The sequence below is a fragment of the Cydia splendana genome, chromosome Z, assembly GCF_910591565.1.
Source record: "Cydia splendana chromosome Z, ilCydSple1.2, whole genome shotgun sequence".
NCBI lineage: Eukaryota > Metazoa > Arthropoda > Insecta > Lepidoptera > Tortricidae > Cydia > Cydia splendana.
Window position 1 is genome coordinate 37,044,039 of NC_085987.1, and position 17,209 is coordinate 37,061,247.

The 17,209-nt window shown below is 38.3% G+C and overlaps 1 protein-coding gene across 1 annotated transcript; it reads left to right on the forward strand.

Annotated features, from left to right (window-relative positions):
- The first annotated feature begins 6,851 nt into the window (after positions 1-6,851).
- On the forward strand, positions 6,852-9,834 carry LOC134803960 (uncharacterized). Its single transcript, XM_063776799.1, has 3 exons — positions 6,852-7,016; positions 7,921-7,979; positions 8,391-9,834. The coding sequence occupies exons 1-3, from the start codon at positions 6,999-7,001 to the stop codon at positions 9,688-9,690; spliced, it is 1,377 nt and encodes a 458-aa protein (XP_063632869.1). The 5' UTR covers positions 6,852-6,998; the 3' UTR covers positions 9,691-9,834.
- Positions 9,835-17,209: the final 7,375 nt, after the last annotated feature.

Below are 17,209 nucleotides of genomic sequence, written 5' to 3' on the forward strand. Positions count from 1 at the left end.
GTAAGTAGCAGAAGTTGTAAAAATAATGCGTAAATTCAGGAAACCAACTATAAAATTTTTATTAACATTATTACCCTAAAACGGGGTGAAAGGACACGATTTTCAACTTCAAGGACGATTTTCGCCAATAATCCAAATGATAAAAGTAATAATTTTGATATCATTTTTTGAGTCTTGGTTAGTTCTTCAATTTTGCATTTGTGAAATAAATTTTTACCTACCCAATTCAGAGAAAATCAAAGAAAACTACCTGTTTTCTCCATATCCTTAAAACGGGGTCGATAGACACAAGAAAGGGGTGAATAGAAATATTAAGTTTTAGCTGTCATAGGCATCGAATTTGGTCATTATTATGTGGATACTCTATTGGCAAATGGTATATATATCTGTTAAACAGCTATTTAACACAAAATTATTTTTTCGTGTCTTTTAACCCCCAAGGCGTGTCTTTACACCTCTTTGTTGTATCTTTTCACCCCCTATGGCGTAACTGTTCACCCCATATGCGTGTCCACTGACCCCTTTAACACGTAAATTTGCAAAAAATGCTTTATTATAGAGAAAATTAGTGATATTATTTATTATTTAGGTACTACAGATACTATATTACCAGGTTAGCTAACTTTTACTTAGTTAATGTCAAAACATTTACCGCTACAACAAAGTTCAGACAGGCTCCATTACTTACCTTGGCGAGACCTTACTTTAGAGTCAAAAAAATCTAACTTTTAGGCAGTTTGATAACGTTTTTTTGGTATTAATGTAGAGAATAAATAGTCTACTTTATACGCATTCCAAAAAATCTAATTTTAGAGATGTACGTTTTTAAATATAACAACTTGAAAGAAAAAGTTCAAAATTTCTCTATTCACCCCGCGATTTCTGTTCATCCCGTTTTACGGTACTAGGTTCCTTAAGACGAAAGCGCAAAGCCCCGCGCAAATTTTCTCCTCTCTGGATGAAGCTATAAGCAACTCGACTTAATCAAACTACCTTGAACAGTCTAACTAACGCACACAGGAAAATTATTCTAATTCTTTTATCGTCATCGCGTTGAATGATGGTCCCTATATGACAGTTCCTTCCAGTCTCTTTTGGTTTTACTTAATTTAACGCAACTTTCTGGTTATTAAGTCCCCTGACTTAACATGTCACCTTAATAGACTGCAGCGACAAATGACCCACGACACGTGTCACCTGCAGCGACGTCGGGTGACGCCGGACTTCGCTCGACATGTCTGGCGACATCATATGTAAGGCGCGCAATGGCTTTAAAGGTATAACATATTAACTAAGTAAATCAGGAATAGGACTAAGAAATTAAAGATTAGAACACAGTTCTAAATGGAATCACGAACTCATTTCCCGGGGCGGTGCCGGCGGTGTAAGCCGTGTCAAGCGTCACGAGTTCAGGCACACTAACCCACATAAGAACATTTATACCTGAAAAACCTACGTATAGGCACAGTCCACGGAAGACATAATTAATTATTTAGCAAGTGTTACCTGCAATGTAGAATGAATTCTCACTGACTATAACAAAACTGAACTTTGACAGCGGAAGGTCAGGTCACACAGGTACATCGACAAACACCAAACGAAAAGTAATAATGTAGGTATCTGGATGGCAGATGTGGGAAAATGTTGCATCATTTCCATATTTAAGTTGCGATTGGTGTTTTGTATGGACAATTGTCACTGGACAGTTGGCTAAATACTCTGTTTTCCTACTCAGTGTACCCACAGTTCAAAACTCAGATGTAGGTTTGGTCGCAACAACTTAAAGTTTACATTCGGATGGGCGGCTGCAGCATCGTCCCTACTGCAGCTTTGCAGCAACTACAAGTGGGCCATGATGCGATGATGCATTACGTTACTGTCGTGATTAGAACGTTCCATCATCAATCGACAAGAAAATGGACAGTGACATTTTCCATTTTCTGCCGACGCATCGCTGTCCTGCAGCGCTCCAGCAGTAACACCATCCACGTCACCTTAAGTCACGCTAACGTTTCAGTCATGTCGATACAAGTCCAATATAATCCAACGTTTCCTTGCTAGATCACCGGTAAAAAGGTAAAATATTTCCGGATACATTTACGATACTAAATAATTAATAGGATCAGGCGTTAATTTGCGAAAATACATAAAAATTATATTAAGTCAGTATTACTCACCCGTTATATTAACTTGCGTATATAAATATTACAAACCAATCTGTTATATTTTATATATTTGGTGGTTTGCAATACAACGGTGGGTACTACACTAGTCCTGATGTTTTTAATGTATCGTTACATTTTTGGACACACGAATATGAACCATACAAACAAAATAGGTAACAAGAACGTAACTGACGATTGAAGGAAAAAAAAAACTAATGTTCCATTTCGAAAACTTCAAGAATATGGCGGGAAGAAACACTCAGTGATATTTTATACGCGGTATCTAGTAAATTGCAATTGCATGAGGTGTGCTATAACACCCTTAACTGTGACATAACAACGAGATAATACCTCGGACACGCGTGTCTCTGCATAGAACTTAGATGTTACAGTAATCATTGAGATAAACTTCTGTTTAAGTAGTTTCTGCTGTAGGTATTATATATAACTTGTATCATAGTTTCAAGTTTTATTTGGATTCGAGTTTAATTAACTGCTATGACTAAAATTAGATATCTTCGACCACAGAAAAAATACTTAAATTGAAACACCTTCATTCCCCGTTTGCACTCCAGTAGGTACTAAATATTACCTCCCAGATAAAAATTTGGCCCATTACGCCTTTATGGTGGTTGTTCGTATAGCACCACCCAGGGCACACGTATGTGATAGGATATCAAGAGGCGGCGATACATTGTAGATTTTCTATTAAATTTTTACACGTTTTACTCAAAGAAAATGCTACGAAAAAAATTACGCGGAATCTAGTTAGACTATCCAATTCGAGTATTAGTTACCTATTCGATCTGTTTCCGATATGATACTGACGGAGCCTGTATATTTGTAAGGGCAGACTTAAACCAAAATCTTAAGGTAAAAGTTGACTCGATAGAAAATAATTACGAAAACGTCTAATTTTCATTTAATTTCAGTTGAATATCGTTACCCTGCATACCATACTCGTAGCAGTATAATTTCAGTATAAAATAGCTAGTGATATAGTCAGAGCCGTCTTAAACTATGCTAGGGCCCTTGGGCACATAAGAATTTGGGGCCCTTTTGGAAAGTAAAGAAAGCGAATTAAACTAACATTTTTCTACCATGATCTTTTATTTATGATGAGTAATCAAATATACTGTTATTGTCTGTTCTTCGAGGCCCCTGAGGATGAGGGCCCTGGGCACAGGCCCCGTGTGCCCTTATGGTAAAGACGGTACTGGATATAGCCGAGGGATCTGACTAGCAAAATTTTAAAGAGAAGTATAAGTATTTTCAGAGTAATTGGATAAAAGGTAAAAAAACCCCACCCGGCGGCTGCCATATCTTCAGCCGCAAGTTTCTCGCGGTGCGCCATATCTTTTGTTTCCTTCTACTTCCCTGGCTTTACGCTTTCCTAATGGACCGTGCTTCCACCGGACGTGAGCAACATTCATCCCGCGCATATTACATAGGTGAAGTCCCCAATCCGCATTGGGCTAGCGTGGGGACTATAGCCCAAGCCCTCTCGCGCATGAGAGGAGGCCTGTGCTCAGCAGTGGGACGTATATAGGCTGAAATGATGATGATGATGATGATGATATTACATATATCGGGAAGACGATCTACTCGTAATATGTAGACTTGAGTGACTTGACGTCTCCGATGTTGTGCAATAGTTGTAAGACTTGGATGTTGCCTTATGAAACATATTTTACAGTAGGTACATATGGTGCTACTTTACCGCCCTAGGGCCGGATTAAGGACAATACGTGCCTATGACAAAAATTCAAAGGGCCATATGTCCTGTAAAATGTTGTACTTACAATACACGTGCGAAAAGGTAATTCGCAACTGGTGTCGATTTCAAACTCTCCCTTCGGTCGTGTTTCATGTTCATCTTATGTCTTTCTCGCCAGGAAGTGAAATTTCTTGCCAAAGTAGATATAGTAATTGCTGATTAACGGCTTGAGATGAAGTAAATAGTTTATGTATATTTATACCATGGTCAAATTGATTATTTACAGCTTACATACTTTATATGGTAAAAGTTTTTCATTACCTACAATCCTCACTATACAGGCGCGTACTTAGTTTACACTGCCTACCATGTAAATGCTATTATTAAACTGTTTTTAACATCTTGAGGTTTATGATAATGAGAGTTGGGTTTGCATAATACTTAGTAAGAAAAGTAAAAGTGGTGAGTAGTAATTAAGACATTGCTTACGGAATGAGTGATACGAGGTAAAGATATGATAACGTACCAATGGCTTCAATACGTTTAGAATAGTTAGGTGAAGATTTTTTTATTACCTACCTTTGAAGTGAAATTATTTAGACCTAAATAATAATAATTAGCCTCCTATAATTTCTATGCAACTGCGTCCATTGACGATGGACGATCCAATGGACGCAGTTGCATAGAAAATATAGGAGGCGAATTATTGCGATTCGACTCGATTCACCTCGGCGAGTCTAGTGGACGCCAGCCTTTACTTGTACCATCATTATTTTTTCAAAAGGTGCCATTCATTTATTACGTAAGATGATTTAGGGGGGGGGGGGGGTTCCACTATGTCTTATTTTTTCTTACAGGGGGGTAGGAAGGATTTTGATAGTTCTTACGTAAGGTCACAAAAATGAGCGAACTTAAGATTATACTTCAAAAACTCCTTGTTCCAGAGATGTTCCAGTGGCAGATCCACTTTCTGAGTGGGGTTTACGCCCCTGGATAGATCAAAATCGTATGTAAAGATGAATGATAAAGAAAAGTATTAAAATAAAACCAAAATTGATTATTACCAAAAAATTTAAATTATTTTATACGTATTACGTATACGTAATTACGTAATAAATATTAAACAGGGAGGAGGGGTCGCCCTATTCTTATTTCTTCTTACATAGGGCAGGGAGGGCGCCAAAAACTGGCAAAAATGGTCTTACGTAATAAATGAATGGAGCCAAAACCACAAATAAAAACAATTTAAACGTACAATTAATCTAAAGACCACAGTTTAATCGACCGAGTTACCAGTGACCACTGCTTTGAAAAGATCGGTAGCACCACAACAAATTAAGGGTAAGTAGGTACATTTTTAGGTACCTAGGTAGTTAGTTTATGTTCTTCAATTTCGGGAATGGTATAGTTACTTACGTAGCTGTAACTTGTTTGGAAGTTGCCTCTGAAATGCAGTGGTAAACGTCAGATTAAGATAAAGCTGTAGTGAATGAAAGCACTCAAGAAACATAGTTTGGTATGTATGTGTTTAGTCCAACCAACGACCGCGGCAATTGCTGTCTTTACTAGGAATTCAATAAGCTATTCCGGGTAGGCTGTATGGCTGGAGGGCCGAGTAGTAGGTACTTACCTACCTACTTGTTTCATTTACGCGTATGTAATTTACCTAGGTACTTTATTCAATTTGGTCAAGATCGGATAATCTCGCAATAATTTAATAACACTTATTTTGATACAATGCTTACCTATAGGTTTCTGTTAAACCATTATATACTCCAATAAAACAATTGAGGCACCTGAGGCAAGAGCGACAGACTTTAGACAGCATGCGAAATTAAATTTTAACATTTTATACAACGAAGTGCGCAACATATATGACACGCTTATGACTAAAGATAAGATTGTTTAAGAAATTTCCGTTCACATCGTTAAAATATTATTGAAGGTGGATGTACTTAAGTTGATGAAGAAAAGTGTAAGTTAAGAGGTCAATTTTACCTGTTATTCTTATTAAGTATAGATAGTTTTAAAAGTTGCATGTGATTTACAAGCAACTTTGACGACAACGATCCTATCTAGCGACGTACATGTCCCTTAGCAACGGCATAAATAGGTTTCCTCATTTTAAGCTACCTTACCACCTATAATCTCTCAATTCATAGGTACCTGGGGTTTTCCGTGACATTGACTAATACAATAGGCTATTTTCCTACTAGTCAAATCAGCTTCTTTTTAGAACTGTCAAAACGATTTGCTAATTAATATAGAAATTATATGAAAACGAGTATAGTGACGTCACGGTCAACTCACCTCCTTTTTTACACGATTTATTAAATAGTAGTTGTTTTTAAGAATAACTGTTATCTATGATTTTCTAAGAATTATCTGGTGCTTAATTTCGTGCACGGTGTGCAATATTTTTTTTTAAGCAGAGGAAACTTCCCTTACGTGCACATACAGTATCATTTGATTAATTAATAATATTATCTGATATATTTCCTGAGCATTTTATCGCTCAGGAAATGTGTGATTTGTTGATGCTTGGTAATTTCTGGTTTCACACAGCTTCTTATAATGCCGGTATTATATCTATTGTATGCATAATGTGTCTATCATGACATGACATTTAATTACCTACTTAATCAATAACATAAGTAAGTGCTTAGTAAACCTATAAAACATATAATAAAAGGATAATATATTAAAAGGTATGCAAGACCAACCTTAATATACCTATATAATTATCGAATTATATTATATTATATAGTAGTATCGAATTATATTAATTGTAGGTACATATTACGCATTCCTAAGGATTCCGATTTTTATGATTCTAACGGAAACCAATTTCAGTATGGAACTAAAAAGTAGTAAGTTATTAAGATTTGTCGTATTTTACAGATTTTATGTATATTTTACTGATAAATATGAACATTATCGATGTATATTTTAGCGGTCGGAGTAGGGTGGTTTACATTCACTGTAATATAAAAGGCAGCGCTGCGGATGCAGAGTTACTAGAGATCTTGCGTTCATCAGACACAGTTAGTGATCACAGACACAGCAGTCTGAGGAGGGGGTGACCTAGCAACCCGATCATTTGTACCCCACGCACCATGGCCGCCCGCCTTGGCGTGAGTAAACATTATTTATACAAGCGGATCTATCAAAACAATAATAACAATTACTTGTACTAAATGGCTCTTAATTAATTTATTTATCCATTGATTACGAATTAGGTACATAAACAATCCATTCCAATGTCCGTTGAATAATATATAATTTTGTTTTAATATAGTTCGTACTTAATTGTGATTGACCTACATCGTTCGGTGAGAACCGAACGTTCCTACAAATGTAAGGTAAACAAACGTCCTAGTGTCTAACAGCCTAATTCCAATAGTTGACAGCCCGTTTGCCACCTCTGTTGGTTTTAAGATTAAACTACTGGGGCAATGCTCAGCACTGGGACATTTCACGTTAGGTATGTACCTATAGGTATTCCTCGGAAATGTTTCTCATGCAAAAGTATCATTGAAAGTCCCGTCTATCTAAAGTGACAAAAAGGTCAAAGCTATTGAGCTTGAGGCTAATGTAATGAATAATATCTCCTAATACCTATAGGGTCATTTCCTTACATACATAATATAACGTAACGTGCGACCGTCTGGGAGGACAATACAGCAATTTGAGTAAGTGTTACACAACTAACAGAGCTTAAAAGTCTGATTTGGTCGAAGATTACTGGCTGACCCGATTATGTAACTTTACTAATATGTTTTATTCTCAATGGGTTCAAAATGTTTATTCCGCCAAGATGTGAACGTGAAGTAATGCTCTCATCTTCGCGTTAAGTTCCAATTATCCAATTACGGTAACTCTTACTGAGTATTATGTACATGTTATGTCATTCGGGGCAGTTGTACGAGTCATGTCAGTAACGTGCAGGCCTAAATACTTTCGATTGCAACCAGCGTGCACAAGGTCTAGAGATGGAATATTTATGTATACTTTAAGATATGTTTTGTTATATTTCAGCTAAGCGGCTTCCTACTGGCTAGCTTTGGCGTCTGCTTCGCGACTTTTGGACATGAACAGTTAGTATCCTCATGTTCTTAGTGCTTTTACATCAATTTCTCCATCCATTGTTCACCATAAATGCCTGTGACGTAGGTTTTTCGCGCGTTTAAAAACCGATTTGTGACACTGCAGCCTATTTAGTAGCGGAACCGCAAAAACAACACTGCATGTAGCAATTTGGTTGAGATTTCTATTACCTAGCAATTCTCACGCCTCTCTTCACTGCGGTTAACGGTGAAAATCGACCTATTGTGTGCTAACGATATATTATTTACCCTTTGATGATATCTTTGTATACACTGTGTTTTTATTGAATTGTCAAGATGCATTGCGATCTTTTACTTATTTGTTTTTAGAATGCCTTAATTGATGCAATGCAAACTTTTATTATGTTAGATATGGTATATAAAGTTTTATTTTGTTCACAGCGTTCACATTCGTATCCATATACCTGAACCTGAACTGCACCACGAGTCGAAAGAAGTAATAGTTCATGAGCATCACGATGACCACGATGGAGGCGGCGGAGGCTACGGCGGCGGGCACGGAGGCGGCCACGGGGGCGGCCACGGGGGCGGACACGGGGGCGGCCACGGGGGCGGACACGGGGGCGGCCACGGGGGCGGACACGGGGGCGGCCACGGGATTGACATCCATAGTTTGCACGGAGGCTTCATCGACCATCTGAAAGGCCACGGCGGTGGAGGCCACGGCGGAGGTCATGGCGGAGGATTTGGCGGAGGGCATGGTGGAGGATACGGCGGTGGCCACGACGGAGGATTTGGAGGTGGTCACGGCGGAGGATTTGATGGTGGCCATGGCGGAGGATTTGGAGGTGGCCATGACCACGGTGGCGGCCATGATTTTGGAGGCGGACATAGCGGCGGAAGTTTTGATTTAGGAGGCCACGATAGCGGACACGGTGGTGATCACGGCGGTTTCGGCGGTGGTTTCGGAGGTGGTCACGGCGGCGGCTTTGGAGGCGGCCATGACCATGGTGGCGGCCATGATCACGGTGGTGGAAGTGACTTCGGTGGATCTATCGGCGGCGGTCATGGTAGTGATTTGGGAGGCTACGGAGGCGGAGGTCACGGAGGCAGCGGCGGTCACGATCATGGCGGCGGTCACGATCATGGCGGCGGTCACGATCATGGCGGCGGTGGCTTTGACCTTGGCGCCAGTTTCGGTGGCGGCCACGGTGGGGGACACGGAAGCAGTGGCGGTCATGATTTCGGTGGAAGCATTGGCGGTGGATTTGGAGGCGGCCACGACGACCATCACGGTGGTGGAGGCAGTGGCTTCGGAGGCCACGGCGGAGGAATATCTTTAGTAAGCTCAGACAGTTATAGCGGCAGCAGCCATGGATCTGGTGGCCACGGATCGGGCGGACTAGGAAGTTTCGGAGGCAGCGGAGGAGGCCACGATAGTTACAGTTCAGGTGGAGGAGGTGGCCATAACAGTTACAATTCGGGTATTACTAGCTACGATACTTATCACAGCGGTGGGCACGGAGGCGGGGGAGACAGTTATAGCTTAGGCGGAGGCTCAGGAGGCCATGGCGGTGATAGTTATAGTGGTGGTTTTGGAGGCGGCCACGGAGGTGGCCATGGAGGTGGCCACGGAGGTGGTGGCCATGGAAGCAGCGGAGGCCACAGTAGCTTCGGTGGTGACAGCTACACAAGCGCTATTTTCGCCGGGCACGGGGGTGGCCCTTATCACAAAAAATAACTTAATCTGATAATTATAGAAAATCAACTAAGTCATAGTCCACGGGTCTTCATGGGCCTAACAGTACAAGCATAACTGTCTTTGTAAATAGCTCGTAGTTAAGTTATTGTTGCTATGTTATAATATAGAAATATTGTAATTGTTTATTATTGTGTTTTATTTTCATTAGAACGGAATTAAAATCACCCTTTCGATCCGGCTGTGGAAGTTCTCGAAATCTGCCTCAGCTTTATAGTAGAGAGAGACAGGCGATGTAAATACATCATGCTTTTAAAAATAAATACACTCAGGATGTTGGCCAACATGACCCGAAGAAGTGTCAGAAGGTGATGCGTGCATAGGTAGGTACGTAGGTACCATGTCGCTTCTCTAATGATATCTATGGTGGTGATGTTGAAAAACATTTGATAGTTTGAATCACCACCTATGCTAAGATAGGTAGGTGGTAGTTTATATGGTAGCCAGCAACACATACCACCTACAGCCAAACTTCCCAAATATACAAGTTGCATTTCTTTTGTTTGGAGAACATCACACGAGAAAGTGACGCAGACATACAGCGTAAAAATAAAAACAACGAAGTCATTTGATATAATGCCCTTGAAGATGAATAGGGTTGCCTGAATTAGCGCATTTTCATATTCACCAATAGCGATATGTTCCATGGAATGGAGTTGCATGGCTTGAGTGCTTTTCTACAAGCCTGAATACAATAAAACGTACTTACACTTGTTGCTGCACTTGCTGCTATAGTCATTTCTACTAATACAGCCGTCATTTATATTTACCAATGTTGTTAATTTTTTTTTATGGATTACTTAGAGCTGTCACAAAAGTTAAACATTGTTTACAGCTTGGCCATAAGCCATAGTCATAAGTCTAAGCTGTAGACAAGGTTGAAATGACATAATGACTCTGAGGAAACTTTAAAATTTCGCGTTCGTAGCAATGGAGACCAAAGCACTAATTTCCCAGCTTATGAAGTTATACTATTACGTTGTTGCTTTAGAAATAAAGTATTTATCCATTTACCATAATATTAACATAAAGCTAAGTATTTCTTAGTCGTTTAAAAACTTCAAGATGAAATACGTACCCAAGTGTCGATATGTGGAAAACATTTTATGAAAATACCGACGCCGGCACTATATTTATATCAAGATAATTAGAGTATATTATACAAACCATTAATTTTAGTCGGAATTACTTTAGAGGCACTTTGCATATATTACATGATACTTTGGTAGTAAAGTTGAATAAACTGCGGGGAGAGTACAGTATTTTCCTTGCTTAGGTACCGAGCACAAGTCACTCAACAGAGTTTTGTATCGAAACTTAGCCAATTCCGACTCGTATTTTAAATATTAAATCTGAATTTTAAAAACCACCACTAAATATATCAGGCCATATCGTGCGATAAAACCTATGTAGTTAAAAAAATAACCGACTAAATTAAAGTGCAAGGTGATCCCACGTAGCACTACCTACATTTATGGCTACAGTGGAATATACTATACCATACATAATAAGATCTCATACATAAAAACTGGCTCTTTCTTATATTGTAGTTGAGTAAGGGCCTCTACAAAGTCTACAAACCTCACGGATCGGCGGCGTTTATCAAAAATCGATGCGTTTTGTTGCAAGGATTGTTGAGAGAATTAAAAAGCTAAGCTTAATAGCGATGAGAATAATACTGACCGCGCGCGGCACTGCGCATGACTATCGGTATCGGAGGATCTCGATAGTAATTACGTAATGTGCGCTCGCGCCCTTCACTGTCTTGAACGCTTCCGCGTAAGCTCGCGTGGTGTCTTGAATTGCAAGCTCGCTGCCAATACTAACAGGGGATATATAACATTTAAGGTGTCAACTTATGGGTATAGTACTGGAGCATTTCATCAACACTAATGCTGTGTGTCTATTGCACATGAATAATCAGTATTTTACTTTGGATACACCGCGCTTTATTGCCCATAAAAGCCGGTACTATCACTTCTTAGGCTATTCATTTTTATAGTATCTTATCTTAGGGTACAGTATCTTAGGGCTATTCATTTTGCATAATAAAATTAACTTTCACTTATTCTAACTACGACATAACTCCTAAACTAGGTAGATGTTAGCTAGTTTTCGAAAATCAAAAGTTATAGGTTGTAAGTGGATAACTCGTTAATCATAAATAATAATATAAAAAATGTAGGATATTTTTTCTTTAGAAAGTCGAAAAAACTAACCAACTAGAAAATTTCTATGTACTTACCTAGAAATAACATAATATTTGGGTAATGTTAACACAGGCCTTAATATTTAGAAAATAAACCACTTTTAATATCTTAGCTGTATCAAGCTGTATCTCTTATATATATAGGTATATATAGGTATATTGAGGTATGCCAATAAAGAGTATTATATGTATATCTTCCTAAACTTCTTTAATCTTAAAGTAGGTAACTACATATCTGGCCATTCGGTTTATAAAAAAAAAGAAATAAATTGTCAATGTGATAGTTGCTGGTCGATATAAAAGTGAGTGTATAAGGAACTCTATGTTACCAAGTATATAAACTACTAGAATTTAACCGAAACTTATTGTACTTAATTAACTATTAAATAATAATTACATAACTAAATTATGTAAGTAGGTAGTTGACTATAGGTAGTTGATGCTGGTGCTGGTGCTAATGGTGACCCAAACAATGACGTTGACAGGCTGACAGTTAAATATGTGAACCGGTTGATTAGTGATATGGTGGGTGACATAGAGTTAGACCAAGAAAAGTCTGCAACGATTTTGATATCCCACGCTGTTTAAAATAACACACTGCGTGGGGAAAACTTCTATGAAATTATGACGTATAAATGACAGTTGCACTGCATGGGCTATCAAAAACGCTGCAGAATTTTCTTGGACTAGCCCTAAAATGATATTTATGCGTTATTTTGTCTTGTTATTTGGTTTTGATTGTGCAGTGATAAACAGGCTGTTCAGATAAGTCAGCCGCGAAAACGAAAATTTCTTTATATTTATCGCTAGAATAATGCAAGATCTATGCCATGTTTATCAAAAGCTTGTAACTTGTAATACAAGTGGAAGTCCCTTTTTGACAGCTTTTGTTAGAAAGGGACTTCCACTTGTATTACAAGTTACAACCCAACTAGCAAATCTATGTGCTATAAAAGTTGAGAGCACGTTTTTATTTTCGCTTTTTGGTGCTATAAACGGTGTAAAAACAGTCGAGTAAAAGTCCTGTAAGCGTTTACTCAACGCGAAAAGGCGCACTTATACAGACTAAAAGTGTTATAAAAATCGAGTAAGCGCTGTATAAGAAGCAAATCGATGCTGTAAGAGTTGAGTAAAAGTGGATAAAAGCACTTCTAGTGTTTTAATAGCAACGATAGTGCTTTTACTCGACTATTTGTTCTATAAACATTAGCAATTTACTATTACTCAGTAAAAGTGTTCTATAAAAGCAGCCGCACTGCTTTTTCTCAGCAAAAATGTTTCGTAAAGGTAGCCGGATTGCTTTTACTCGGCATTTTAAATGTGTAAGAGTGCAGTAAATGCTTTTATTCAACTAATATGTGCTAAAAACGATCTCAGGTAAGCGATTATATTTCAATTATTTGATTAAGTTTGAGGCCTAATCGTCTTCACGTGTCTAATAAAACAAAAAGGTACTTAAGTATTTTTTACTGCTGTCATCCGTGACATTTATTTTTACCGTGATTGTGTACATAAGTTTTTACTGTCTGTAAGTACACGTAATACAGTAAAACCCAGCGCGAAAAATACTTTATTGATAAAACCAAAGGCACTGGTTCATATATATTCATGGGCCGCCTATTTTCTTAAATTTCAATAAAAAAATATTAATAAAAATAAGTAAAAATTTGCTTACACGATCTAGTTTCTGTTATATCTCATTAATTCGACTATAAGTCGAGTAACTGCGTTTACTGCTACACTTATAGCACATGATGTCGCCATGTTTATGGATTTATAGTCCGATGGCCGACTGCATGAAACCCTACCTGATAAAAAAATTGAAAAATCCTACTCTGTAGGGGTAGCTGACTTTTAGCAGCTTCAACTGCTCTTGGTCGGCCGTGGCTTAACTTGGCAAATTTTGCGCAAATGGCAAAAAAGTGGTACAAATATTCATCCATGGAGCGGAGTATCATGAACCTAAAACTTATAGACAAACAACGTCATACGGCTATAAGGGAAAAGACTAAAGTCATCGACGCTCTATCACATTGTAAGAAACTAAAATGGAAGTGGGCTGGCCACGTAGCACGAATGAACAACGAAAGATGGACTAAGAGAGTCACTACTTGGGCGGGACCTCCCGGTAAAAGAAAGTCAGGCCACCCACTGGGAAGATGGACGGAAGACCTGAAGAAGTTTGCCAGCGACGACTGGGTAACAATAGCCCAAGACAGGGAAATGTGGAGTAAAATGGAGGAGGCCTTTACTCGTCAAGAGGTCCTTAATAATAAAAACTAAATTATTGATCAGAATTCAATTTAAATTTGCACGACATTAGTTTGATAATATTTAATTTAATTTAATTTAATAATGTATTACTATTTAATTTAATAATGAAATATGTATACTTTTTTTGTTAAGGAATTAAATGGCTTAAATAAAAATAAAAATAAAATAGGCCCCGTGCATGAACTGTAGAGGGCAACATAGAAGCCGTCAGATTTTTGGCGCGAGGCGTAAATGTGTCGTTTATGCTTCCGATGTAGCCCACAAGATGGCAGAAGTTACAAGGAAACGTACCGACGAGAACGGTAGATGGTAGCACTTGTTTTGGCAATGGACATGTGCACATACATAGATTTATAAGGCATAGATACATAGTCCGTACACCCCCAGTGAAGCCATTTCAAGTGCGACGTCACGTCGCACTCGTATCATCGTATTCGAACGGCCCTCGCAGTACTCTAAGTCAAATCGGTTTGTGTACACCTCCCGTTTAAAAATCAGAAACTACAGGAAAGATGGTTGTTTGTACAGTGAAGGGTGTCACAACACATCATATAATAAAAACAAACCGCCTGATATTACATTTCACGCGTAAGTATCGAGTTTAATGTAATATTTTTACATAATCGTAAATACAAAAATCCAAATATTCGTCAGCCGCCATTTCTTATAAATGTTGCCAGTGTAGTAAATTTTTTTCCCTCCAAATAGGACATGACGTCTACATTCTAAAAATAAATACGCTCAATTGAATTTTATTGTATAATTATAGAAAATTATAATTAAGTTAATTATTTAGGTATTTCGTTTTTTTCTTATTTTTATTTTGTGTAATGTTCGTTTCAATTTTCTGACTGATCTGGAAGGAAGGAAAAAAATAGACTAAATCGGAATGACGCAATATGGAAACATTGGAAACCGACTAAACACAGTCGAATATGCTCTGTCCTATTTATATTTATTCTTATTATGTTATGCACATTTGTTAAATAAAAAAAAATTGTAAATCTTATCAGCTTATTTAAACCTTATTTCACAAAGTACAGAAATGCAATAAATCCCAAAACAAACAAAAAGCTTTTGCTACAAAATCGAATCTACACACTTCCAAATTATTAATAACCAAGTGTGGATGTTGTTAAAATTCCCCTACCTTGAGAGAAGTAAATGAATACTGGCAACATATTTTGTATATATGTGTGTGTTTGCTGAGCGTAAAACACGAGCGTCGCACGCACACATCCATCGTGTTTCGGCTTCACTTTTGGCAGGTTAACCGTATGAGGACTATCTCATCATCTCAGCCATAAGACGTCCACTGCTGAACATAGGCCTCCCCCTTGGACCTCCATTCGTACCGGTTGGAAGCGACCCGCATCCAGCGTCCTCCGGCGGCCTTAACAAGCCTTGCCTGGCTTTGGACCGCGTGCAGCGTGCCACGTAGGTCGGGCTGCGCCCGATGGTTTTGGTATGAGGGTCAAACAGATCACTGTGTTATGTCTTTCCTGTAGACATACACAAGAGTTAAGGGCTATAAAGGTTAATTTTCTTATTTAACCCTTATCCACGTGAAAAGGTCCTCCTTTTATTTAGAGTAACTATTGCCCACAGGAGAGAAAACTAGTGTGTTATCGCGAACAGTACATTTTTATCTCCTGTGGGCAATAGTTAACAGCTTGTGGGCATGTAAGCAATGATTTTATCATAGTTCTCTAAATAAAAGGAGGACCTTTTCACGTGGATAAGGGTTAAATAAGAAAATTAACCTTTATAGCCCTTAACTCTTGTGTATGTCTACAGGAAAGACATAACACAGTGATCTGTTTGACCCATGAACGAGGGCGCTATAATGGCTAATGGCACCCGGCTTCTGTAACTATTCACGTTGTAAAATATTGCAGCCTATAAAAAAAAACAACCTGTATAGCGGCCAAACAACTTTCATTAGCAAAAACCTTCTTGTGTCGCCGTAGTCGGGTAACACGCGAATAGAATCCAGAGCGCTTGTAGATTTGTAGTTCGAATTACCTACCCGGTAAATTAATGTGTTATCGGATGCAAGCAAACAAAGCCGGATGCAAAAGCTAACAATATGTATATATTTGAAATGTACTAATAAAGCCCTTTCAAATGATATAGAACACATCATCATTACATATTTTTATTTTTGTGGTTCGTGACTTTATGACTTCTAGAGGGCGCCGTGTTCAAATTGTTGTGACGTCAATAGCCTATAACCAGCGGACGATTAAGACGATTCGAATGTCACATCGTTTGTCAAATTATATTAAGTACTTTAGAAGTTAATAGGGAACAAATGAACATACATACCCACGTACATACAGGTCAAAATCATAACCCCCCTTTTGCGTTGCCGGCGTAGTAGGCTAATAAATGTATGAGTCGGCCGTTTAGAAAAAAGAAAATTAAAATGACAAAACAAAACTCATTTTTTTAGGGCTAGTTAAATAAAAGCTTGAAAAATGGATCGCTTAGCCCGCGCGTGATATATCAACAATACGAAATAGGCCTTCAATGTGCAAGAGCGATAGAGAGGCAGATAATGAAATTTTGATTTATCTACCTTTTTTAGGGCAGGCCCTCAGTTCCCTACGTAGTTATCAGTAGGTACATATTTATCTTACTAATATTGTTGTTGTTGTTGATTTGAGATTTGTTGGTTGGAGATTTGGATGTTTGTTCCTAAATTATGCAAAAATGACAGAACTGATTTCGTGGGATCGAAGGGGAGGTGGATTGTCGGGTGTTGACTAAAAAATGGTAACGCGTTTCAAGATTAATTAGCTGCACACTTTTACGTTAGTTCACTGCTTAATATGCTATCAATATTATTTCAGACGAACTCGATGCCTATTATTGAACACTGCATTTTATATTCAGTGAACGCATTGTCCTTTCTTTTTGCCTTTTATCTGTATCGACCGTTTAAACGAAACGCCTGCAAGTTTCACGAAAGCAACAATAATAGTAACCTTACTTTTACCTGCAGCTTAGTTTTGA